The 24,844-nt window shown below is 46.4% G+C and overlaps 1 protein-coding gene across 5 annotated transcripts in view; it reads right to left on the bottom strand.

The window, feature by feature from the left end:
- Window positions 1-1,291: 1,291 nt before the first annotated feature.
- Window positions 1,292-24,844, bottom strand: part of ADCK1 (aarF domain containing kinase 1) — a 94,216-nt gene continuing 70,663 nt past the window's right edge. For all 5 annotated transcript variants that reach the window (XM_064460492.1, XM_064460490.1, XM_064460493.1 and 2 more), the window contains 6 exons: window positions 22,676-22,834; window positions 19,307-19,423; window positions 7,992-8,141; window positions 7,545-7,742; window positions 3,694-3,887; window positions 1,292-2,301 (listed from right to left, as the gene is read on the bottom strand). In XM_064460492.1, the coding sequence (XP_064316562.1) occupies window positions 2,130-2,301; window positions 3,694-3,887; window positions 7,545-7,742; window positions 7,992-8,141; window positions 19,307-19,423; window positions 22,676-22,834 (990 nt within the window). In that variant the 3' untranslated portion in view covers window positions 1,292-2,129. The remainder of the gene's footprint in view (window positions 2,302-3,693; window positions 3,888-7,544; window positions 7,743-7,991; window positions 8,142-19,306; window positions 19,424-22,675; window positions 22,835-24,844) is intronic.

Here is a 24,844-nt window from a genome sequence, read left to right as displayed (position 1 = left end):
CTGAGAAGTCAGGGGAACCTCCGACCTGTCATTGCACAGGTTGGGGACATGCTTTGCAAGGACATTCAGTCTTACTGGGCTTTCTTTTTTTGCTCTTAGCAGAGGTGGGAGAGCACATCACTCCTGCTGCTGTCCCTATACTAGGAAGGGCTCAGACAACTAATGCCAGGGTCAGGCAACTGACTGCACAGGAGACCAAAAACCCACGTTTGGTGATTCCCCATCCACAACTCTGCCAATCACACGCCACTTCTTCGCAGTCCTGAGCCAGCCAGCTGTGCCTACACAAACGCACACACACACAGTCACTGCCATAAGCCACACTTCCATAGTTACTAACTCATTGTGCCCAAGCACACCTGCAGTCAGGTACCTTTTCTGGATTACAACCCCTCCCTCTCCCACACAGCCAGCTAGAGAACTGGTTCCTCAAGCACTGACACAGGCGCTCGCTCACACTCCACCCCCTGCTTCCCTTCCCATGCAAACGGACTCATGGCAAGGTGGGGTCTTGCACCCATGCAAGCTGGGAAACTCCATGCAAACTGGAAAAGCACATGCTCTTCTCGTGGCTAGCTCTCAGGCACAGCCTGGTGCCTGAGTAACAACCTTCAGCTTAGCAAGCTTGCTGGCAGTAGAGGGATGTTCCCATCCTGTCCTTTGTGTCCTCTTTCACCAAGACAGTTTATGAGAAAGCGGAAATGACCTAAGCAGTCACCTCCATCCACCCTTCCTGGCTATAGGGATCTTCACAAGCAGCAGGGATGTCTCCCAGGATCCCAAATACACCTCACATAAAGGAGGCCTCTGGGTGAGACTTTCTGGTAGCCATCCCATTGCTGCAGAGTCAGAGCCATCAGACCTGTCACTTGCACCACCGAGCAAGTGGCAGGTTTTCATCTGAGGCAGGAGCAGTGAAATGTCACAGGCAGTGACGAGTGTGTGGCACAGGGGTGGTGACACCTCACAGATGTGCTGTAGCATGCTCCCGCAGGCAGAGAGGAGGCAGGATCAGCATGGATCTGGGTGGCAAGGAGTGGAGAGTCCTCCCAGCAGAATGATGCCTGTTCCCCCATCCCATCCTAACATACATCTGATGCAGCACTAGAGGACCCAGATGTGGAACAAACCTCTTGGGAAGAGGGAAGACCAAGGGGCCATTTCATTTGGCTTGCAAGGAGTTAACAGCGCAGCCTGGCATCACTCACTCAGTGGAGAAATGGAAACAGGACTGAGGTTAAGAGGCCCAAACATCACCCTGAGTGCACAGGCAGGCATTCCTCCCCAAAAGGTCTTTGATACAACACATTTATTTTGCTGTGCGGCAGTACTGTGCAGTACACATACATCACCAGCAGTTTCAGAGCCCTGAGCTGTCATTCTTCCTGCCTTCCCTGAATTTTGGAAAAGAGTCAGGACCACTGTCTCCTTTCCCCATTTCACCTGCAAGGAAACAAGCCAGGAAAAGTCCAAAAATTCAGAAGCACTTGCTGACAGGACTAGAGACAAACCTCAGAAAGCTGCACTCTCAGTCCACCACTCTCACCATCAGGGTTCACTTTCCCTGGTACTGGGAGAGGAAGTCCTAGTGCCAGCTCTCCCCAAGGTCTCACTCCTCTGAGAAACCCTCTGTACACCTGAACAGAAATCAGACTAAGGAGACTGCAAAAACTAATATAAACCCTATTGGATTTTAAAGGGACTTACCACCTCTCTCTGAGGGACTCAGAAATGTTTTGGGGCATTCCAGGCAGGGTTGGGATTCTCTTAAATTCTGTAAGATTGTTTAGGAAAGAGCCAAGGAGAGACTTTTGCTTCCAGTGCAGTCCCGCTGGAATCTGAGTGGAATTTCCCCTGCTCAGAGGGGGAAAGAAAGTGCCCTGCTCTTTCTGACACATGGTATCCCACACCTTTTCTCCTAAACCACGTAATGGCAGAGTTCCCAGTGCCAACTCCACTCAGCAACACAGAGAAAGTTAATGCTGTAACAAGCAAGCACCGTGTGGCATGTAACATGGACAAGACCCAGAAATAGCCCACAGAATAGACAGAAACAGTAAGAAAGGCAAATGTGCCACGGAGAGCAGAAGGGAGGGAGGGAGCACCCAGGTGTCTCCCACCAGTTCATATCAGTACGTGGAATGGTGCATCCGGCTCAGGAGAGCAATGACCCAGTTCCCCAGCTGGGACCCCTTCAGCCACAGGAAGAGTTCATACAAGTTGATCTGCCACAGGCTTAGGGCTTCTGTGAGTGAGATCTGAGCCCTTCTGTAAAGCGAGTGACTCTTGCTCCTCTGGTACCTAGAATGAGAGAAACAGCTGCATTAGATGCAGCAGGAAGGAGGCCTGTCCTTCATCTTCAGTACAACTGACCCTCCCCAGGGGAGGGGAATGACCCGTCTCTGGAGAATCACTGTCAGTTAGGACCCCTGGGAGTAGGGACTTTCTCAAAGTAATGTTCCTGAGGAGCTGGGGACTGCCTTCCTAGCACGAATCTGGCAGATGAGATACCTTGTCCCCTTGTGAGCCCAGTTCTCTCCCCACTGTGCATAGTGACCCTGGGCCATGGCATTCTCTGCTTCTATGTTCAGCTTCACTTCAGCTAACAGGGATGGGTGTGCACCCCTACAGCTCTTCCTGGTAGCACACTCCAGGAATCCTGGCACACTGATTCCAGGAAAAGTAATTCTCCACCTTTCTTCAGAAGCAGAGATTAACTGGGCTTAGTAGATCCATCATCAGGCAGAGAAATAACTTATTTCTTCTGCAAGGAGGAGGAATCTGAGGCAGAAGTGCATTGACTCATAAGACTCACAGATGGAAATCACCTGCACGACTCCTGTTCCTGGCTTTTAAACATAAACTGGCAGCAGTGAACTTGCAGATCTTTCCTACCCACAAATACTTCCCAGTGGTGATGCCTGTCATGGGCAAGAAGCCCCCTCCTCTCCTCTGGAACCCCCCTCTCTAAACACTTATCCTAAGGGCTCCAACTCCATCCCTGTCCCCAGCCCCAGGGTGACAGACCTGCCCTCTGGAGAGCCTGATGAGCATGAGAACAGAACAGAGGCTGAGATGTGCAACTGCGCAGGGGCAGGACCACAGCAGATATGCTAATGAGAGGGAGAGGTCCACAGCTAAGAGTACAAGGGCAAGAGGTCAAGTTAGGCCTTGTCAGGGCCCTGAGTGGGGGGCTCTAATAAGCCTTAATGGCCCTGACTAGCCTGGGACTTCCCTCAATCCTCTACTGATATGCCCAGGAGCTCCAGTTAATCTCAGGCCTGCACCTTCAGTCCTTGCCTGAGCTACACTGGAGGACTAATGGTCCCCAGCTTGTGGTCTGCTGTGAAGCCCCTTGACCTGGACCTCAGCTCACATACTGACCTCTTGGCTTGACCTCAGCCCTGTCTTGTCACCATGGACCTGCCTGACAACCACTGGACCTGATCTAGATTGACTTTCTAGTTTGACTGTGGACCTAACCTGTCATCATGATGCTGCATTATGATATGGACTTTTGACTGGACCTGACTACCATCTCAGGGTCTGCCCTTCTCGCCTTGCTCAGCTACTGTGGGACCGGGCTCTGGCTGGCCTGCTGGCCCTGGAATGCCCCCCAGCTCCTGGCCCCCCAGGGACAGCCAGCCCCTGCTGCTCTATGTCTGGCCTCTGGTGCCTGGAGAAGATACTCACGTGGAAACAGCTCTGATGCAACAGCGAGACATGTTGAGGAAGGAGCTGGCGTTGGCCCGTGTGTGCAGGGCTGACTCAATCCCCCTTAACAAGTCATTGGTCTTCAGCAGCAGCAGCATCTGGCGGGGGACGTTGTTGAGGAGCTGGGTGATCTGGGGTAGGTAAGCAGCAGCATTGGACCGGATCTCCACATCCTGCAGCCAGCCAGTTCATGTCGGAGAGAAAGGAGAGAGAAGCTGAGAGTGCATGGGAAACCCAGGTCCAGATGTAGCTGAGGTTTGGCTAGAGAAGACAGTGTTTTTCCAGACCATGACTCTGGGCCAGAAGCTAAAGAACTCTGTCCTGCTTTCCTGCATACACCTGGCTGGCCATCGCTCCTGCCACATCCTACCTGCCCCTCAGTGAGAGAACGCCCTGTCCCCTCACTGGCAGAATTAATAGCCTCTCAATTCTTAGCTCCAGGCAGCCCACAGCAACCAGGTCTCATTACTGCCCTTGCCACCTTCTGACTGAGTCTCACCTCACCAGCCCTAAAGCTGGCAGAGCTGCAGGTAGCACAGGACTGCTCAGGAAGGTTGAGGCATGCTGCAAGGACAACCAGGCTGCTCCTTGTCTTCCTGTGCCATGCAACTGATAGCTTTATGCTATACTGATGAAGCTGTTTCCAAGGCCTAGTTTAGTCCTCTGTCCTCAGCACAACTCAGTAGAGGTGAGAAAGCATTATGCAGTTAAGCGTCATGCTAACCCAAAAGAACCAAACCTGTCATCTGTCAGACTAAGGGTCTATCTGGACCTATATCCTGTCTGGAGGCAGCCAGCTTAAGGAAAGAGTGTAAGATCAAGGCAGACAGAGAGTGATCCTTCATGTTCCTTGGTTCCCCAGCTTCCAAAAAATACACTTACTAAGATCCCCCTGATAACTGACAGGCTACAGCCTGAGCCACTTAAGATGGGCGATGGGCTCCTCTCCAAACATGAGCCACCATAGCGTGCAAGACAGCAAGCCCCCACTCTTCTGCCTCTTTTTAGATCTGAAAATTCCCCCACCATTCCAGTAAGTGTAGGGCAGTGTGGTATGGAGCTGATCCCATAAGCATAACCATGTCTCCACCTCTTCCTACAGAGGCCATGACATGAATCAGCAAATCCAAACAGAAGTCCCTGGAATATCTGAATCCAGAATCCAGCAGGACACATGCAGAGGGCAGTAAATGACTTCTTACAGGAGGGAGGCTTCTTTGTGGGGGAGGACAGCTCTAAAGCCTTCTCTCCTCTGGAATGAGGGCAAGCCGGCCTGTATTTCACGATATGGGATCTTGCACTCACTCTTTGTGAGCTTCAGACTTCTTATAAAGGAACAGACCTGCACAAATCAAGTGTGCAGGTCGTGATGGTCAGAGGTGTATACAGCTCACACACCACCCATGGCTGCTTTGCTGCTGACAAATAAATCTTTGTGTCCTCCTGCCTCCACCACTGACCAAATACACAAAGCTTCAGCAAGAAGACACTTAGCTCTCCTAAATGTTAAATGTTTTGTTCCATTATTTGTTGGCAGAAAATTCTGTCCTGATTATCTCTTATCCCTTATCCTAGCCAGCATCAATGCAGAGCCTACTTTATTTTCTACACATAGGTTTTCTTTTCTATTTCTTTTCTTTTCATTTTTAGCTCCAGCTGCTTGTCCACATCACAAAACAACCACGTGATCTGTCATCAGAACTGTCATTTTCTGTCAAGGGCAAGGCCTGTGCGCAGAGGAAGAAATGAGCTATGCCACAGGACCTGAGAAAAGCCCCTTGGCTGCAAGTGCTAAGGCTGCTGCAGGATGCAGCAAAACACAATGATAAAATCAGATGAGATGAGGCTAGCAGCCACCCTGCGCGGTCAGCTGCCTGGCCTTGGCTTAAGGCAGGAACAACTCACCTATAGCAATCCTCACACATTTGCCTAGCCTGCTCTTAAAACTCTCCCGTGATGTGACTCACAGCCTCCCCAGACCGTCTGCACCAGCGTTTCACTGGCCTTGATGTAAGATCCAGCTTTTCTCATGTTTAGCCCAGATCTCCTTAGCTGAATTAAACCCATTGCTTCTTGTCCTGCTTCTGGCCATCTTTAACAGATTTGAAAATCGCTAATACAACTCTTCTCAACCCACTCTTTTCTAGACTTTTTCTGCCCTAACTTGTTCAGACTTACCTCATGGCTTGCATCTGCTTGACCACTAGTTGTTGTAGCTTCCTACTGGACTTGCCCCAGTTTCATCAAACCTTTCTCGAGATGCAGTGCCCCAGACCGGACACAGCACTACAGTTCGGATTTTGTTTCAGGAGGCTTGCTTCCTTGTCTCACAGGCTACTCTTATGTCGATACATCCTCAAGCAAATTCTCTGGAGCTCTCTGCTGATGGTACCTGCCTACAGGATGCTTGGCTCTTGTGCTGACAGAATCTTTCAAATTCAACTCTAAACTACAGGCAAGCAGCAGCTCATTTCCTAATGCCACAGCAAATCTCCTCAGCTCCCCATTATCTGCTGCAGGATTATCCAGTTTCAGCATTGAGTCACGTAGGCAAAGACAACAGAGCTGGCCCCATACGCACAATTCAACTCAATGGCAAAGTTCATTAGCCCACACAAGGCACCATGTGGCTGCAGTTACACCTCTGGCATAACCTTCACAAGCCAGTTTAGGATAAACGTTGCTTATTAGCTCAGAGTCAACACTGGCCTTGCAGTATTTGAGCCGGCTCTGTGTTGATTTGCTTTGGTGCCTCTCAATTTTTTTCTGGAGCTGTCAGCTCCAGAACCCACCAGATCAAGCACAGATTTTTTAGACAGTCACTGTATTATTTCTGATATGCAGAAAATTAACTCAAGTAGGAAGCAATCGAATTACTGGGCAGGAGGGTCCATTACCCAAGGTATCTGACCTACTCATTGCTATGGATAATGGCAAGCCAGTGCAGCAAATTCTGCCACATCCATCAAAATGAAACACCAACCCAAAGGAATTTCCAGAAGAGAATTTCACAGGACAATATTATAATACTACTTAAATGAATTTCATCCTCTCTACTACAAATGCATGAAGATAAAAAAAAACCATAGGATACAACATGTTTCTACCTACAGACACTAGCCCATTGGCTGAAATCACATCACTATATGCTCATGTCTAAAAACAGTACAGTTGGCAGGGGCTGCTACTATTCTTAAGGCAGTGTGTGCATGTCAGGAGAGCGAGGAGGCATAAGAAGGATCCCAGCATGTGTGGATAGGAAAGGGTGGAGAATGTAAGTGGCAATTTCCTAGATTTGTAGTGATTGAGTTGACAGGATCTGCAGTTAAGCAACCTTGACTCCAAGTTAATAGGGTTTCTGATTGGGAGGTAATTTCCAAGGGTTTTTAGGAGTTTGTATCAGTGCTGATAGTCATTTACATGAATAGTGATAATGCATTATCCTTCTCATGTCTTCCCACTAAGCCTTTATGTCTCTTCTACCTTAACCTATCCTCCTTGATGGTTCCCTGCACAGCTGCATTCGACACTTTTTTAAGAAAAGGCTGATCTACAAATGTTTCCCCTGCCAGAACTGGTGAACACTTAGCCATTAAAATATTATACAAAATTTAAGCATCCCATGACAACTGAAACTGGGAAATTAAGTTCAGCCTCTATAGAACACATTGCATAAGGAGTCCTGTTTTTTTCTAGCTCAGCTGTCAATGCAGAATTTGCTACAGAGCTCCCAGCATTGCTGCGATATCAGTGGTGCAAGTGGCTACAGCAAAGAAAGGTACCCCAGGAGAAGGAAGGGCACAAAACAGGGAAGGGCCCACACAACCCACCTCGGTGGCTGAGACTGGTGACCGGTCAATACCCCTGTTGACAGACTCCCAGGACCTGGCGGTGAGCATGCAGGCAAAGAGAGGATACAAATCCCCTGCCCCGAGCCGCCGGCTGTACTTCTGCACCCTTTTCATATCAGCCTTGATGAGGGCCTGCCAAAGGCGGCAGTAGTCCATGCGGAATGACTCGCTCAGCACCTGGAGAGGGAAACACAACCCCCAGAAGTCCAAAGAGGACAGGGAATGGGGAAGGAAAGCCTTATGCCCCATACCTGTGCCCTATCCCCCATTTCAGTGACAGGAAATATCCTTGGAGGGTTATGGGAGTAATAGGAAAAATGTATTCATATGGTCTTAGGCAGGCAAGGCTGCAGCTGGGTGTGCTCTTTCAGCCTGATGCCCACAGGCAGCCTCATAAGGTCCTGGAAGCCCCCCATAGCTACATACCTGGTAGAGTCCATGGTCCAGGAGGATAATGTGGGCCTTGCCAGAAGCTGGGCATTTCTTCACTAGCACGTTGCCTGGGTGTGGGTCACAGTGCACAAAACCGTTCACAAAGATCATTTCGCTGTAGAGCTTCCCCAGGTTGCGAGAAATCTGTGAGGAGACAGGAGGTGGTCATACACTGCCACCCACAGCAGGGTGCCTGCTGGGGAGGGGAGGCAGCCCCCACGTGCCAACACTGCAGGGAGTGAGGGTCTGGTACGTGCCAATGTCCCCATACAGAGCTCTTGCAGATCCTCACACTAACAAATGCACATGGTGGCTACCAGCATCTACTGTGGTGTGACCCGGGGTATTGAGGGAAGGATCCACTCAGGGGGCACCATGAAGGTATTTGTGGGGTCAGGCGTTATTTAAGGACATTTGCCTGGCATAAAAAAAGAGAAAATACCTATGGATAGGAATGGGGTTTCAGGTAATGAGGAGGAAAGTGAGACAGCAGATAGGGGCAGACAGGCATTCACAGGGAAGGCATGGAAAGAGCTGCTGGGGTGGGAGAGAGACAGCTTGGAGGAAGACTCAGGTGTTTCCATGCATGGATGGCAGTGGGACTCAGTGGAGAAAGGGTGGGAGGAGACTCAGCCTGTCCATCTGCTTACCAGAATGAACATGGGTTCCCTCCCACCTCCCTCCACCACACTGTCCCCCACTTTACCCCCTCCTTTTCTCAGCCCCATGCTAATCTGATTTGCAATGTCTGTGAAGATGAAGCAGCACAGAAAGGCTGTTTAAATCATCCTGTCACTGCTGTGTCCCTCCATGCTGCTGCTCCTTATCACCAAGATATGTTATTAAAGTTAAAAACCTCCTAGGAGAAAGCAAACACTGTTGGGGCCTGGGATCAATCCCTCGCCACACACTAACACAGCAGCCTAGTCCTGACATCCCACCACCAGCCCTCCATGCCATCAGAGAGCAGCGGAGTGCTCCACAGCAGAGTGCTGAACAAGCAATTAAAAGACAATCGTTATAAATGATTCCAAGCATGTCCCCAGACACACAGTGTAAGCAGCAAACAGGCAGCTGTCCCCATAAGCAGAGGTGGCAGAAGAGGTAACGGGGGTACTAACAACAGCTTGTCCTGCAGAAAACTAGACGGCCAGGGAAAGGCTCGCTTTACCCACCTCTGAAATGCAGCCGCCTCTCAAGAACAGCATTTGTTATGAATAGTGCCCAAGTAACTACAAATGAGGAGAAAGAACGAGAACTCTTCCTGCAGCACACCAACAGGGACAGCTGTAGGACCAGGTGGGACAACCCTCAGTCCCTCAAATGGGACCTGGAACCACTGCTGAATCGTGGAGGATGTGGCCCCTACACCGAATCACCCACACAGGTGGCATAGCACAGCCCTACGGTTTTCTGTAGTGAAGCTTCCCTAATGCCACACAGGTGTTGTTGTAAGTACTGACTGAGTGGAATGATGTTTTCCTTCTGAATCACCAGCAGAGATCAGTGGAGCAATGAAGTGACCCTTATAGGTCTCTCAGATCAACAAGCTCCAAAACTGGATAGGACCAAAGTACCAGGTGCTGTGACCTCTCAGAAGAGCTGAGTAGCACTTGCTGACAATCCAAGGATGTGCCGGACAGTCTGTTTTACATTTTAAGCCAGTCGCTCATTCACGCAGCCTCCCAGGCACCTGCACACCAGGAAGAATGGACTTGAATGCCCTGAGTGATCAACCATGATACCTGTGCACACACTGACTGAACCACATTTTGCCCTCTTTGCCTCAGCTGTTTGCCTTCCAGGGACCTAGAAGAGCACACAGTTATTGAAGATGAGGACTTGGGCACAATGGGGCACAACATGATGCCTTATACCCATTAAACACAAGTCCAGACAGGGGCTAGCAGTTCTGCAAACCTGTTGGTTGGTCATTCATGGCTAAAGCCTGGAAAACTATTAATTTGGGGCACTGGAGCATGGGCTGCTTCAAAGAGAGCAGATTCTCCTTCTGTGCTGCGGTGATGGCACAGGTTGGGAAAGTCAAGCAGTGGAACAAGTTGCCCAGAGGGGTTGTGCAATCTTGTAGGTTTTAAAGACCAGGCTGGATAACACCCTGAGTAAACTGGTCTGACCTCATAGCTGACCCTGCCTTAGCAGGAGGTTTGATAGACCCCCTGAGGTCCCTTCCAATCTCAAATATCCTAGGATCCTGCAAAAACATCTCTCACCAAGTTATCCACATCACCCTCATAACAGCATCTTATGGGATGGCTGTAGGCTCCAGGTGCAGGGAAGGTTTCCCCTCCTGAGTCACCATCAGCAGACAGGTTACTAAACAGATCTGTGGTCACAGCCTTTTGCAGGCCACAGTGCATAATAAAAGAAGCTCCAGATTCATCTTCCCACCTTACCATGAAAACAGAGGAGTCACAGCCCTGTTTAGACCTACAGGCTGTGTCATGGGTACAAAACAATCTTCACTGCAAGATGCCCTTCCCCTCTCCCTTCCCTGCTGTACTTGTATTTACCTCTTCTCCAGCATGCAACACTGAGTATCTATCTGCAGTAGTTAACTCATTGAAACTAGACTTTATGGCTTCTTTAAGAAAGAGGAACGCAGTCTTAATTTAGTTAGCATACAGAAGATATCTTACAGGGATTTATGATATAAGCATATAAACAGTCTTTACTTCTGTAGAAAAAAATTACCCAGTGGAAGAGATGCAGCTGTGCTGCATATTTTCAGCTATTGGCATACCTCTAACACATGATAAAAATTAAATTAAGATAGAATGCACCAATACTGTCGAATCTAAACAAAAAAGGAAGGTTATATTTCTAGGGTTTAGAGTGTAATACGTGAATAGTTACCTGTCATTTATAACTCAGACAAAAGGAGTTCATGTTTCTAGAGAAAAAGTTTAGGGAAAAAACATGAAACCTTTATATACATTAATTCTCCAGTACTGTATCCCATCACTATGGGCCTTTATTCCACCCTTATTGAGAAGGCCACTGGATAAATAACATATACAGAAATCACTTTGGAAGAATGCATTTAGAAGAAATGAGAAAACAAATGTGTGAAAACCTCCACTCAGGAGAAGGGAGGAATTTATTTGGGCTGTGTAAGACCTCAGGGTGAAGGTGCACTGCAAATTAGACAAAAGGTTGCAGTGATTTATGGAAGCAAAGACCAAAGTAAACACACAGGCATTTTGTTATGACACGGAGAGGTCATCATTCCTTTCTCTGTTTATCATCCAACACAATGAGGTCCTTATCAGTACCAGGGTCCCCCAGCATTGTTCTGCTGCACACTGTAAAAAAAAATAATAAACACCCTTGGAATCCTGCATTCACTTCCAGACACCTCATTAACGGAGAGATGCAGACTACACGGGGTGAGTTCAGAGAAAGCAAATAAATAAGCAGGATGCAGGAGAAATTTATGTGGGGAAAAGATTAAAAGAGCTGAAGATTCCAAAGTTGGCTAAGGGATGGCAGAGGAGGGGCAGTCTACTGATGTTAGACGGTCTGAATAGCAAGGAAGCAGAAGCTCTTGTAGCACTGGATGTGCTACAAGAAATACAACTAGGCAGAAGAGGGTGTAATCAAGAATGGCATAATTCAGGCATAACACATAAGAAAAAAACCTGTGCTAGTCAGCAAGCAGATCTGAGCTGGATATATCAGGATGACACCAGACTCTGGCTCTGGCCAGAGGCATGTCCTTGCCTATTGCCAGAAGGTGTTTTGTATTGCCTAAAAGAAGTTCAGTTTGTCTGTCTGTGCTGCAGCAAAACATAATTAAAGTCACCAAGTGAGCCTGTGGCCTCATCAGCCAATGCAAATAGCAACCTGCCATTGCCACCTTACGTGACATGACCATGACACTGTGTCAGCCAACTGCACATTTTCAGCCCAATATTTTCATTTTGGAAAAAATCTAGCTGAGGAATAAGCAGATTGCAGACAATGAAATGGAGAGTCAGCAACCTGGGCAAAACCCATGGAGTGACAGATACATGTGTAACAGCCAGACTTGGAGTTAACTCTTCACTAAACTAAATACACGAAGTTCATTTTATGTATTCAATATGGCAAGGATGCTACATGTCACAAACCATCCTATGTGAGTTACAAGTCAATACAGAAGAAAATAAGAATGCGGTGCAGACATTAAGGATTGCTATTGTACAGTATCACGTAGTGTCTCTATAAACTAGTCAAGTTTGCTGGAAATAAGACAGAAAGCTTGACTTCTGAGGCTGTTCCAAAAATTCACTCTTTAGATGGTCAGAACCTTTCCCCTAAATCCAAGCCTAATTTTAATGATGTCCACTTTAAATAATTTCCTTAGCTAACATAACCCTAGAGTTTACCTACTTCCTTCCCTCTCCAGTATTTACTACTCCAGTGTGTTCACCAGTAAGATAATTATCAGCATAAATACAGCATAAATACTGCCCCGTTTCTACAGGATGCCCCTTTATCTGATGTGTCCTAGGAGTCAACCTGCCTTTTGCACAGTCACACTGCACTGGAAACACATACTTACCCTGCAATTGACTAATATCCCAAAGTTAATTCTAATATGTCACTTCCCTCTGATAAACTCCCAGCATATTTAGGAAACTCTTCTTATTAGTTTTCAAGTGCATGGCTTTTCACTTGGTATTGCTCATTTTTATCCCTTTCCATCACTTCAGTCCTCAAGGCCTCCAAGTGCTATTGCTACTCTGGTCCTCCTCTACAATGACAGAACCTCCCAACTTGGTGTCATCAACAACCTCCTTCACGCAGCTGTGTTTGTGTCAAGGTCATCACTGAATTTATTAAATAAGATCAGCTTGAAGAGCACAAAACTCTACTACAGTAATTTCTCTCCACCATTGCCTCTATCAGTTTCTTACCTGCTTTGCAATTTCCCTACTAATCCCCACCTTTTCTAGTTAACCGACTCATATCCAGGGTACCAAGTATTTTACCAAGTACACCTACTGCATTTCTGTCATCTAATTCAGAGGATCCCAGGCTGTAGTATAGGTAGCAGCAGTGATATATTTGTTCTTGTATAGGTACACAGCTGCAAACTGTTGCTGCCATCAGTTTGGAAAGCCTAGATAACCTGTTACCCTCGCATGATCCACTAGGAGCTGCTTTTGATGAACCCATGTTATACTCCCTTGCATGCAGCCCCATAGCAGCAAACTCCTGGGCACACACCAGCCCCTGTACACAACTCTCATCTTAACAAATCAGCACATCCAGCTGAGAGAGCAATGTGACAATAACAAAACATTGGAAAGCCATCACAAATTAGTATCTTTACAAACACCAGTAAGCAATAGCTAGCAAGAAACCTCTCAGAAAGGCAAGAATTGAGCCTATGAATATTCTTACAGGAAAAAGATGGCACGTATATCATGCTCATGGGTAGCTGCAATGTAGCAAACCAGACTGGGTTATCCAGGGAAAATCACTGATACTTTCCTGGCCCTGTGAGCAAGCTGGAGTAGTCCTGGCTCCATGCCTCCAACTGACATGAAGAAAGGCAAAGGAAAAAATCCTGTGACATGGTCCTGTAGAGTTGATCTCACTGCCTGCCCCTGATAAGACCCAGATGAAACTGCCTGATAGGGCATCATCCCTTCCTGTCCCACCTCCATCTGTGACTGTCTCTTTAGATCAGGAGCAGATACTAGTCTCTGGCCTTAATTTGGCTGTAATATTTGCAATTATTTTAAGAGATGGCGACACTAACTTCTATTGATCTCATTAAAAGTAAAGGTCGTTGTGCAGCTCATTTCTCAGGGCTCAATATTACCTCCTCAGGCCAAAATAATAGCATTGATTTTGGAACCTTAATCGAAGGTTAATTGGATTGAAGAGTGTATTGGGTTTTTGCTTGCTTTCGTCGTTGTTATTGCAGCCATCATCTATGGGTTTGCTTAATCCTGCTAGGGCAATCCTGCCCAATTAAACTGGTGTCAAATTAGCAAAGGGTGCAGATGGAGAATAGCCACAATTCGGAGCCTGCTGTGTGTCTCTGCTCTGAAATGGCTCTTGTCCATAGCAGATTAGGATGGTCACACACAAGAGATTCGATTTCACACTCTGCCCTCTGTGATCCAGTTGTGAGGATCGAAACAGTGCTCTGTAATACAGTACTATCACTGTGCACTGATCTAGCGTCACAGCAAGGTGACGTCTGGACACACACAATGTCATTAAGATACAGCAATAGTTTTTAGGACTCCTGCAGTGTACTCCTAGCATGCCCCGTACTCTCTGTTGGGGACTGAGGAAATTATTTTCCTGCTCAATGCCCCATCTTCCATGGCATTTAAGTGGGGAGAAATATTCTGACTCATCTGCCCAGGGAACTGGGGGACTAACTTGATAAGTTGCTACAGATTCTCAAAAGGACACAGGTAGAGAAGACGAGTCATTGTTCATTTAATAATTTCTTGCATCTCTGTCAGACCCAAAATGGCCATGGAGATCACTTTCCCTTGGCTTTAAAGGTAGTCGTATTTCCTTGGATTTAATGTAAAGCATCTTGCTGAGACTTATGCAATTGATTGACACTGATGCTGAGACTGACTTTCAGTAAGAAATGGGTTCATGTGTAATTTAATTCTTTTACCTGGTGTCTTTGCACAGTTCAGAAGCTGGAAATGCTGGGGGTCGCTATCCTTGCTTACCAGTGCCTTGTGCATTTTTGATAAGCTTCAGACAAGAGGAAATGTAAGAGAATCTGCAAGGGAACCTCTTCCCAGACTAAATCAGCAGGCGCAAAGAGCTAGCCATCTTCCTCAGAAACAGTGTTCTTCTCCGTGCTCCATTTCATCTAACACTTGAGTGTTATAAGCACAAATACTTGAGACATGAGAGGTTTCCACACTTGTGCTGACAAAGGGATCCCACCCTGGGAAATCCCACTTATATTTTAGCAGCTACAAGGCAGCAGCTCCTGACTCTTGGCAGAAGGGTAAATCCCACACTGAAAGCATATTACAAGTTGCAAAGCTGTCAACCATGAGACAGTAGCTGGGCTCTTTATCGAGCTAAGAGATACCATTCCAGTGCAGAACCCATTTAGTAACAGAAGGAAGCAAAAAGCCACAGTAGGATGGGGTGACAGATGTCAATAATTGTGCACAGTAGCTCATCTTAAGTACCTTAGCTGTTTGCTTTCATTCCTCAGCTGGACAAAACACTTTCCTGACTTCTGAATCACCCATGGCTCATGACCAGGCTCTCAACGAGCTGAAGTACATGGCATCGTTTCCTTTCCCTGACTCAAGTCCAAGCCAGGGTGATCATGGGGGACTCTCCACTTGGCTACCTGAGCTGGCTGGTTAGTTGGAGACATGCCACGAGTACATCTGTAAGCTCCACAGATCCCACAGCCTGCTGGTCCAGCAGCCTCTGCAGAGGCAGGGGAAGCATCCACAAGGAAGGACAGGGATGACCCATGCAGCAGATCAGAGGTAATGGTAAGGTTTGTATACAGACAAGACCTCTCTAAATGAATCAGGTGAAATCAGAATGGGTGCAAAAGAAGCATTTGTGCCATTTGGGATCTTCTTTAAAAGTCCATGCTCTAAGTAGCCTTGCTATCCTTCCTTCACTCCTGCATACAGTATGCTACAAACATCTTGAGAGCGTCTCAGTCTATTTTTCCTCCCTTCCCTGCTCTACCCACCTCTTCCAAATGTATCTTCCCAATCGAGACTCTAAATGGTCTTGCATCTTGAAACAGGGACAGCCCAGTTTCCACGTGGCCCCCTTTTTAACCCTGCCATGACCTGGTCTTCCCTCAAAATTCATGCCAGCTGATTTCTTGATAACTCCCCTCTCCAGGCTTCCTCCCCAACTGTCACTATCCTAGCTGCAAGCTCATCCTCAGCTACACACGCAGATGAATAAGTAACTGTTCCACAGGCAGATATTTCAGTGTTTGCGCTTGTCTTTAAAAATCAAAGCCTTCTCTGATTAAATACCATTACAATCCAGCGCTTGGACGGATCCAGAGAGATTAATGTGCTTTTGGGCAGCTTTAATGATAATCCTGCTACAGATGGTATTAAGTAAATGTCAGTAACCTGGTTTGAAGGGAGCTTTCACCTCAGGGATCCTTTCCATTTAGAGAAGAGAGGCTCAGCTTGCTTTTCAAGGCTGCATTGTCACACAAGAGAAATCCTGCTTCGTGAAGACTCCTTTTCCTCCGCCCAGTAAAACAAAACAGAGTAAGAAGATAGATAGATAGATAGATAGATAGATAGATAGATAGATAGATAGATAGATAGATAGATAGATAGATAGAGGTGATTTATAGGGAGCTAATGCATCTCTTGAAAGCCAGAACTGCTGTATATTATAAGCCATGTCATAGCTTTGAAACCTGAGTTGCCACCCCCCCGCCCCGTTCCTTTCAGTGTCTGCTGCCTTTTACTCACTTCACCACCAGTTCTTTACCCAGGGCATGAAGAGCAGCAGCTGATAATGGCCCTTGGTCATATTTGTCCCCACCCGCTGCACCTTGCCAGAGAGGTCTGGGGTGTGCACTGCTCCAACCTCACCTTACTGTGGCCATAATTACAGATCTCATTCCCCATCCCATGATTCTGACAGGCTCACTATTCCTTCCTTTCTACTCTTGCTTTACTGGCAATTAGTAAAAGTTAATCATTAATTTTGCAGAGTGGGGAGTGAAAAAGAAGAAAGAACAGCTCAGTGCAGGCACTCAGAGAGTTTGCCGAAACTCAGTCCTACCGCTGAGCTGAGTAACTTCCAATACCTGACAGATTGCCAGAAACCTCTGAGGCTTATACTTTGCAGTAGTAGAAGTCTGTTGACAACTTTTTAAAAATTACGTCTTAGCCATCGTTTGGAGACCAGCTCAGAATCAGAAAAATATGTGGTTTCATTGCTCCATGGAACCTATGGTGCCAAGACATCACAAATTTACCTTCCCAAAGGCATGGATGAACCAAAAAATGAGCTGAATTTCCACCCTAAATCTCTCTTATTGGAGGCAAAAGCCTCTGCAAGTTAGAAAAATTGAAATTAGCAGCTTCTCTATTTTGGCACACACTGGCAGCAGAATATCCCACTGAAAGGCTGAAGTCATTGAATTTTCCACCCTAACTGGCTGGAGAAAGCCATGGAAGATTGCAAAGAATGTTTTTCCCTGGGCTTCTCCAGACAACTTTGCTATGTCCAGCAGTTTCAGAAAATTCAAAGAAGCAACCAAAGCTACACTATGCTAGCCGCACTGATCTTAGAATGGATCTGCTGCCCAAGAACTGTGAAGAAGCCCAGCTCAAAATCTGAATGTACATATTGCACAACGGTCCTCCTGCTATTTCAAGACCTGAGGAATATTTACTGTTGTATCTGAGCACTATAGGCTAGATTTGACCTCTGCCTTTACAGCAGAAGAAAAATATAGGATAAACTCACTCAAAGAAATTACCCTCTCACTTGTGATCGTTGACTTGTTCAGGTGAATGGAGCTGACTGCATGTTCTGCCACGGATGACACTTTTAAAATCTCTCTTCATAGCAAAGTCCATGAGCTACCATGTTCTCAAGAGTCACACTGTGGTGCTCTTTGCAGAACAGATGTATCATTGAGGCACTTACCTTGGTAAATACAAAGAAAGATCATCAGCACAAAATAGCCACAGAGAAGGAATTGTGCCTACCTCTGATCAGCTGATAATGACCACTGTGATGCCCCGATGAGTAGGAGGAGGAAAACCAGTGACCAAAATGCTCAAAATTCTTCTTGATGGAGACGTGAAAGGAGAGAGACTGCACTATCTATGGGTGAGGTTGTATTCATTGAAGAAGTCCCATGAATGAAAATGGACTGGACATCTTGCAGGGAAGAGAGCATTGTTCACAATTACCCATTGACCTTGGCTTGTTCATCACAATTACAATGGTATTTCAGTGGAGGAACACATGAAAAGGTGCCTGACTTTCTGCCTGAAGAGGTTAGAAGGAAATATTTCATTGACTTCTGCAGGGTGCAAGAGCAGAGGAAGAGGTGAAGAGAAACAGGCAGAGAAACAGGCAGGTTACTAAGGCCTCCACCTGTAATTTGGCCAAGCTCTTTAGACAAAGAGCTGCTTGCTGACTTAGGGAGGCATCTGAGAAGATACACTTAACCTTTTCTCCTTGTGGGGCATACCAAACTTATATTTCCCCTCCGCTGGGAGGTCTTTGGCATGCCTCTGTCTGATGCCACATGAACTTTGCCATGGATAGAAAGGAAGCAGAGAGGAGGAAGAGCAGAGAGAGGGGAAGTGTTCAGATTTTGGAGGTAAGTGGACAGACACATTAAGTACAATTGACTTCATGTCATAGCTCTTCGATAGCCAATTGCAGCTTTGAGGGTCATTGATAGGGCACAAGGGGAAAGGCAAGCAGCAGTGCCCCAATCAGCACTCACTGACTGGGAGAGGTGGCTTGACACACTGTCCAATGGCTCAAAACCCTTTCCCCTAGCATCTTCTCAGCCCTTCTGGGAAGTAATACCTTCTTTTCCTCACGAATCTCTCAGCCACAGAGAATCCAAAGTGTTCTCCCAACTTCATGCCACACATACAAACTATTTCGCTCGTCAGGGAAATGCAGGCTCTCTGCAGGGATGAAATCGGGCAGCTGTTTAATGAAGGACTGCAAAACTACACAGTAATGTAGTACCAGGAAGCAAACCGTTGCATCCAGAAGAAGAAGGGAGATTTTGGAAAGCAAAAGAAAAGAACCCATGTCAGAATATTATGTGAAGCACCATGGCTGAGGCTCCAGCACTCTAATAACTGTGATCATATAAGACCTATGATTTATATCTCCTGCATAAGGTGATAGCTGTTGGGATATAAAAGCTACATGCCATGCACTTGTCCAGGAGAAAGTTAATGCAGAAGAAGGAGGGGGGAGAAAGAGAGACAAAAAGAACCAGAAGGTGAAGTTGTTCCTTTAGGATAACAAACCATGGGTATAGGTAATATAACAGCATGGTCATCTTTCACTATCCGTCTCCTTGAAGACCCCTCTAGCTGTGCAGCCTACAGGAAAGTAGTTCCCCAAAAGGGATTATGTACTTTCCCCAGAAACACAAGAACTGAGATCTCTCAAACTGATTGCTGTGTTCACATCTGTACATACTCCCTTTTCTGTCCCCTCCTGTCCTGTCAGCCTCTGTTTTGCATCAACGTCAGTTGATGTCAACATCAATTTTGCATTGCCCACCATGCCCAATTCAGAGATGGCTGAGAAACTACCTCATTGACATTGATGCCATTCCTCTCCATGTAGGCCCTGTCGTTCACCTGTCCCCCTTCCATAAACTCCATGAGAAGGACGCGCCTTGTTGAGAGCTCCCAGTAGATCCTGGGGACCTGAAACAGGAACAGATGGGTTAGGTCAAAACAACACGCTGGGAAAGCAAGGAGAATATATCACACACAACCCAGAAAAGGAGTAAAAAAGGAAGAGGCTGAAGTGAGAACTTGTTTTTTTCCTGAGCAAAAGGGAGGTAAATCCATCTACCAGCCTCATCCCCAGGACAGCAGCAACATGTGCAAGGACAACACACCAAACCAGTGGCAGCAGGATCTGTCCTTGTGCAACATTTCTGGCCATGCTCTACAAGATTTTGACCACATCCCACTCCCACGGATGTCTGAGAGCTTTATTATCTGCTCTGCAGCTCCTCTAGCTGGGCTGTTTAACTAGCACCTATTGCAAGTTTCTGAATCATCCACTCAGCTCCTTTAGACAAGAACTGCATCTCATTTGCTACGCACAGGTCCCACTTATGCAGCTCTAAAAATGATAAGCCATTGTCATAAACTGTACCTCTGCAGCGCCCCTTGGAACACAAATGCCTTTGAGCTGACAAACCCTGCATACTCAGGCCATCTGCAACTGAACTGAGAGAAAAATCAAGTGTCACAAACAAGGGGCTTGTCATAGAAACCCTGGGAACCCCTTAACTATCTTATCACCAACGTGACATGGTAACAAGTGTAAAATGTCAAAGCACTTTTCATTCAATCTGCAGTAAATCAAGCTGAGTGAGGTACCAGGAAGATGCCTGGTGTCATCCAGGGAGGCAGTGACGCAGGCGTCGCTCAGGCTGACTCCCCTTTTCCAGCCTCTCTCTCCAGCCAAATTCTTTCCATGCTGAAGTCCCTACTGTCAAGAGTCCTTTTGCTGAAGTTCACTTTGGATATTCCTCGCATCACTGTGCTGACCGATCTCCCAAGCTGTCCAGATTTGCCTTTGCACGTGGGTGAAGCCACACAGGTACATTTTACCAAAGATAAAAGGGAGCTCGACCCACAATTTCCATTGCTGTGCCCCAGTAGAGAGATACACATTTTGGATCCTGTAAAGAGAGAGCCAGCTGTGCAGCACCCTCTCCTCACCTGCCTAACTTGGCTGTGGACTCAGGACTCACACTCTGCAAGGGTCCAGCACCTTGGGTCAGGACAAGAAGAGGTAAGAGGTATTCTCCATCCAGTGCAACCAAAGCCAGGGAAACCAGCCAGGCCACTGTAGTTCATCATAACCCCTGAACAAGCAGTCTTGTTTTATACTCTGCTTGTAACTATTGACAGTGTTTCAGTCCCTCAAACTGTCTGCCTCCCGCACTGTTCCTGTCCTAGAGAGACCATTTTCCCAAAGTCACCCAATTCTACCTTACCATGTGTGTGCCGCTTTAGATCAGACTCCTTTGCTGAGCAATTCCAATGTCCCTCAGTCCCACCATTCAACACTCATGCTGCACTTTGCATGTTAACCTTGCATAGACTTTGATGCCAAGGATCCACTACAGGCAAGGGGGATTCAGTTACTCACAGACTTCCCAGCTTATCTGGGTGTCCATTCTTTGCAGTCAGACTGGTGAGAGAGCAAACCAACTCCAGAACTAACAGTCCCCCAGCCCATCTAGCCCGCTGATCCCTGCTGCCTTAGATCATTTCAGGTGACACTCATTCTTGTCTCAAGATTTACAGGGGCAAGTCAGCAGTTTTGTAAAGCACTATCCATGCTCTCAGAGATGCTGCTCTCACTCACAGCCAAATTCTTCAGTGATTTTTTTAATTACTCACAGATGTTTGGATGTAATGCTACTGCATGGAAACAATTTATCTCTGGTTTTAAAAGCTCAAACAGGTTCAGAGCACAAAATCTACTTCTCAGCTTTCTAGCATGTTTAGGAAAATTAATGATACAGGAGCCCAATTCTTCCATTGCCTTTAGGTGATGAATACGTCTCTGAATTGGCAGGTCAGACAGGAGGATCCATTATTTAGCCATCTCAAGCCATTTGTTATTGTTACACATATTGATATCATGATAGCTCCTTAACCCAGTGAGAAGGTGATTGGCCGTCTCCATAGGGATTTACTTCACAGTATCCTAGTTACAGCTGCAACGGATACAGCTCTCTAAGATGCATCACTTCTGATAAGCGCCCACTCGGGAAAATCATTGGCCTTTGGCCTTCTGTAGGCCTGGTGGCTTTTAGCTATCTATGTCTATGGGGAGGCCACTGCTGCCACTGGGCTCCAAACAGAGTGTCCCAAACCTGGAGTCAGGTGTCGAGAAATTATAGCCCTTGCATGGAGGAAGCAAGGAGCAAACGCATGCATCAGCCTGTAAAGTCTAACAAAAACTCACCTCATTTCAGACATCTCACATCCATCTTGGGAATTCTGCATAAACAGGAGGTTAAAACCTCACTTTGATGTGTGTATACAAGGGTGAGCTTTGCTGCCTTTGTGTATGTGCAAATGCAGTTATGACAGTGACTGTGCTCACAGCACTATGTGCACTTGCCCATACTTGTATATTTCCAGAACGCACACAGTGGAGGCTTGTGCCACTTGCCTGTCAGCAAAAGATGTATGCACACGCAACTTTGAAGATGTGAGCTTATGCCTGTAAAAAGGGGGATGTGTACATGTCTGGTTGTACCTGAGACATTTGTCAGTGACCTCAGTTAGTGTGTAGCAGGGGAGGTGGAGTAAGAGTGTTGGTGGGGAAGAGCACAATATGGGTGTAGCTGAGTTTGTATATGAAGGTAACATGAAGGCACTAGCCATGGATGTGTGGGCAGGATGTATGCTCAACTCCAGAGTGAGAATGTGCTTTTTTGCAGGAGGAAAGATTTGTACAAACATGCTTCCTCCTGAGCTACACAGTGTACCAAATCCTACTTGACATCATCAGCTTCAGCCTAACTTTCCTGTTTTATGTCCATTTCTTGCCCTCAGCTGAGATAAAGCCCAGGAAAAGATACCATCAGATGGCTCAGCAAAGAATGGCAAATTCACAGGTCACTGGACAAGTTCAGAAACAGTGTTTGGGGAGAGGAATAGCAGGCTCCAGAGACTCCTTGGCCCCAAGCCACCACTCCTCATCCAATATACGGTGCCTACAGTAGGAAACAGACAAGGAGGAAGCATGTCTCAGAGCAGTTTCTGGTCCATATCAGCAGAGCAGTCTAGGATGAACAACATAGAGGGACTGAACTCCATTCTCCCTCTGTATGGTTCCTCCAAGGGGTGAATGAGGTACACAAGATGCATAAAGTGAGACTATTAATGCACATATATACGCAGAAATATGTGTTTCCTCACCTTCAGGAAGTCAAAGTTCCTGAGCATATGAGCAACCTTCTCAGCATTTCTGCCTTCATTGAGGAAATCCAGCTCCAAAGGAAGATTCTTCTTAGCTTCCTCCACCAGCCACATGAACTCAAAATCTGGAAAGATCTGCTTCACAACCAAGAGGAGAACCTGAGAGCAAGGAAACAGACAATTAGATGCATCCTGGCTCCAAAGCCACACAGCTACACACAGTGCTGTTTTGATATGATTGTTCCATGTATCTTAGAGACAAAAAAATGCAACCTGCACCCCAAGTGCTTGTATGGTTCCTGCAGTATCATAACACAACACATGGTGTCATGTCTTGGTCGTGCAACACAAATTTTGGCTTGCCCTTCCACACAGGCACATTTAGGAGTTAAATGATGTCACAGACACCAAAGGGAGCCTGGCTGCTTGCTGCCTAGAAGTAAAAGAACAAAGCCCTGGAGAATAGACCACGTGGCCAGATCTTGCCAAGGGCATGGCCCGGGAGTGACTCTCTTCCGAGCCCTATAATTCTACAAGTCACTGTTTGACTTCATTCAAACAGCCCTCAGATAATGCAGAAGAGGAAGATCTGAAGTAAGACTTGTGACCTTTATGTTACTTCTTCCACCGCTGAGCAAGAATTTTGCTAGTACAGAAGATCCACTGGGCAGTTCAGAGAAGACAGCAGAGCTTGGATACGGTAGTAGGCTACAGATCTTTAAACGACACTTCTGGTGGGAGTCAGAGGGCAAGTTGCTCCTCAGCATCGGTCACAGCCATCCTCAACAATGCTGAGGTGGTGTTTTCTAAGTATCATATATCCACCACCTGGCATCCTCTTCTTAAAGGGATTAGGTATTCAGCTGCACAGGGCCTTGAAAAGCCCAGCCAAAAAGTTCCTGGAAATGTTTGCTTAAAGCAACATTTAAGGGATGGGTGATGGGCAGTCCTTCCCGAAGAAAATCAGGATTATGCAATTGGATGGCATCACCAAAGCTGCACAGCAGCCAAGCATGCTTTCTGTTCAAATGAAGGGCCAGTTTCCCAATCAGTGTGACAAATTTGCACAAGCTGACAATTTGGACCACATCTTAAGGAAAATAATTTGCTTGGCATTTTTTTAACTACTTGAGTTATAAAACAAGAATAAAACACAAAAATGCAATCCACTTTGTTGTCTATATCTTACTTGTTCTGTACACCCATCTGAAAATGAAAACACACTTGTCAGTATGTGCTCCTGGACAGTTTCCCTTTCTAGATCTCCACCGTTGAGATGGGAATTTTGCACTGTGGGAGGAACATTTAAAGCACTCACAGAAAGCTGCTATCATTGAAATGTATGACAAAAAATAAATTTATGAACCACCACTGCACCTGTTCATCTGCGTGAAAACGTTTGTTCTCCACCCTGTCTCTACTTCTCTTATCTAAATGTCAGTTCCAAACTCAATGTTCCTTTAAAAATGTAATCACCAGGTTCCAGACACTATTGAATGATTTTTCTACTGTTACCTCTAAAGGCATAAATCATTTCAAATTTATGTCACCCAAATGAAATGTAACCAGCGATCTTCATGAACATGTACATAAACTTTATAGGGGCTGCAGGATTATTTCGTTGGTGCCCGATGTGAGAAAATTCATGCATTGGTTTTTGCTTTCTTTAAATGCTCTTTTGAATCAATTTGCTAACCTGACCTTCAGCAGGGCCATACTTAACAAGTGTTTGGCCTGTCCCTTTTCTGACATCTGTCTAACATATTGGCTTGAAATAAGTATTGATATAAGAAGAGCAGTGCGGTATCTCTCTCTGGATTTATCGGATGCTGTACTGATTTTTAAAGAGTCAGCACTGATGCTACGAAACCTCAAGTGAATTTAGGAATTTTCCATCTAGCTTCTCCCATTCAGATTCCTTCCCATCAGTCTCTAAATAAGACTAGCTCCATCAATATTTAAATCAACCTTCTACCTAAATGCAATGTCTGTGTGACTCTTAAGGGGTCAGAACCTCAGTGCACATAAGTGTAAGCCAACACTCCATGAGAGACCTTTTAAAAACAGTACTGCATGTGTCATGTCAAGAGCTACTTTCCCATAGCTGTGTGTACACAACAGAACTCCAGGATGGCACACCAGACTGTCTGTAGAGGAAGGACAATACTA

Source organism: Phalacrocorax carbo, chromosome 9, assembly GCF_963921805.1.
Source record: "Phalacrocorax carbo chromosome 9, bPhaCar2.1, whole genome shotgun sequence".
In the NCBI taxonomy this organism is placed as follows: Eukaryota; Metazoa; Chordata; class Aves; order Suliformes; family Phalacrocoracidae; genus Phalacrocorax; species Phalacrocorax carbo.
Note: the sequence above shows the minus strand (reverse complement) of the source record. Positions and strands in the feature narration are given on the sequence as shown.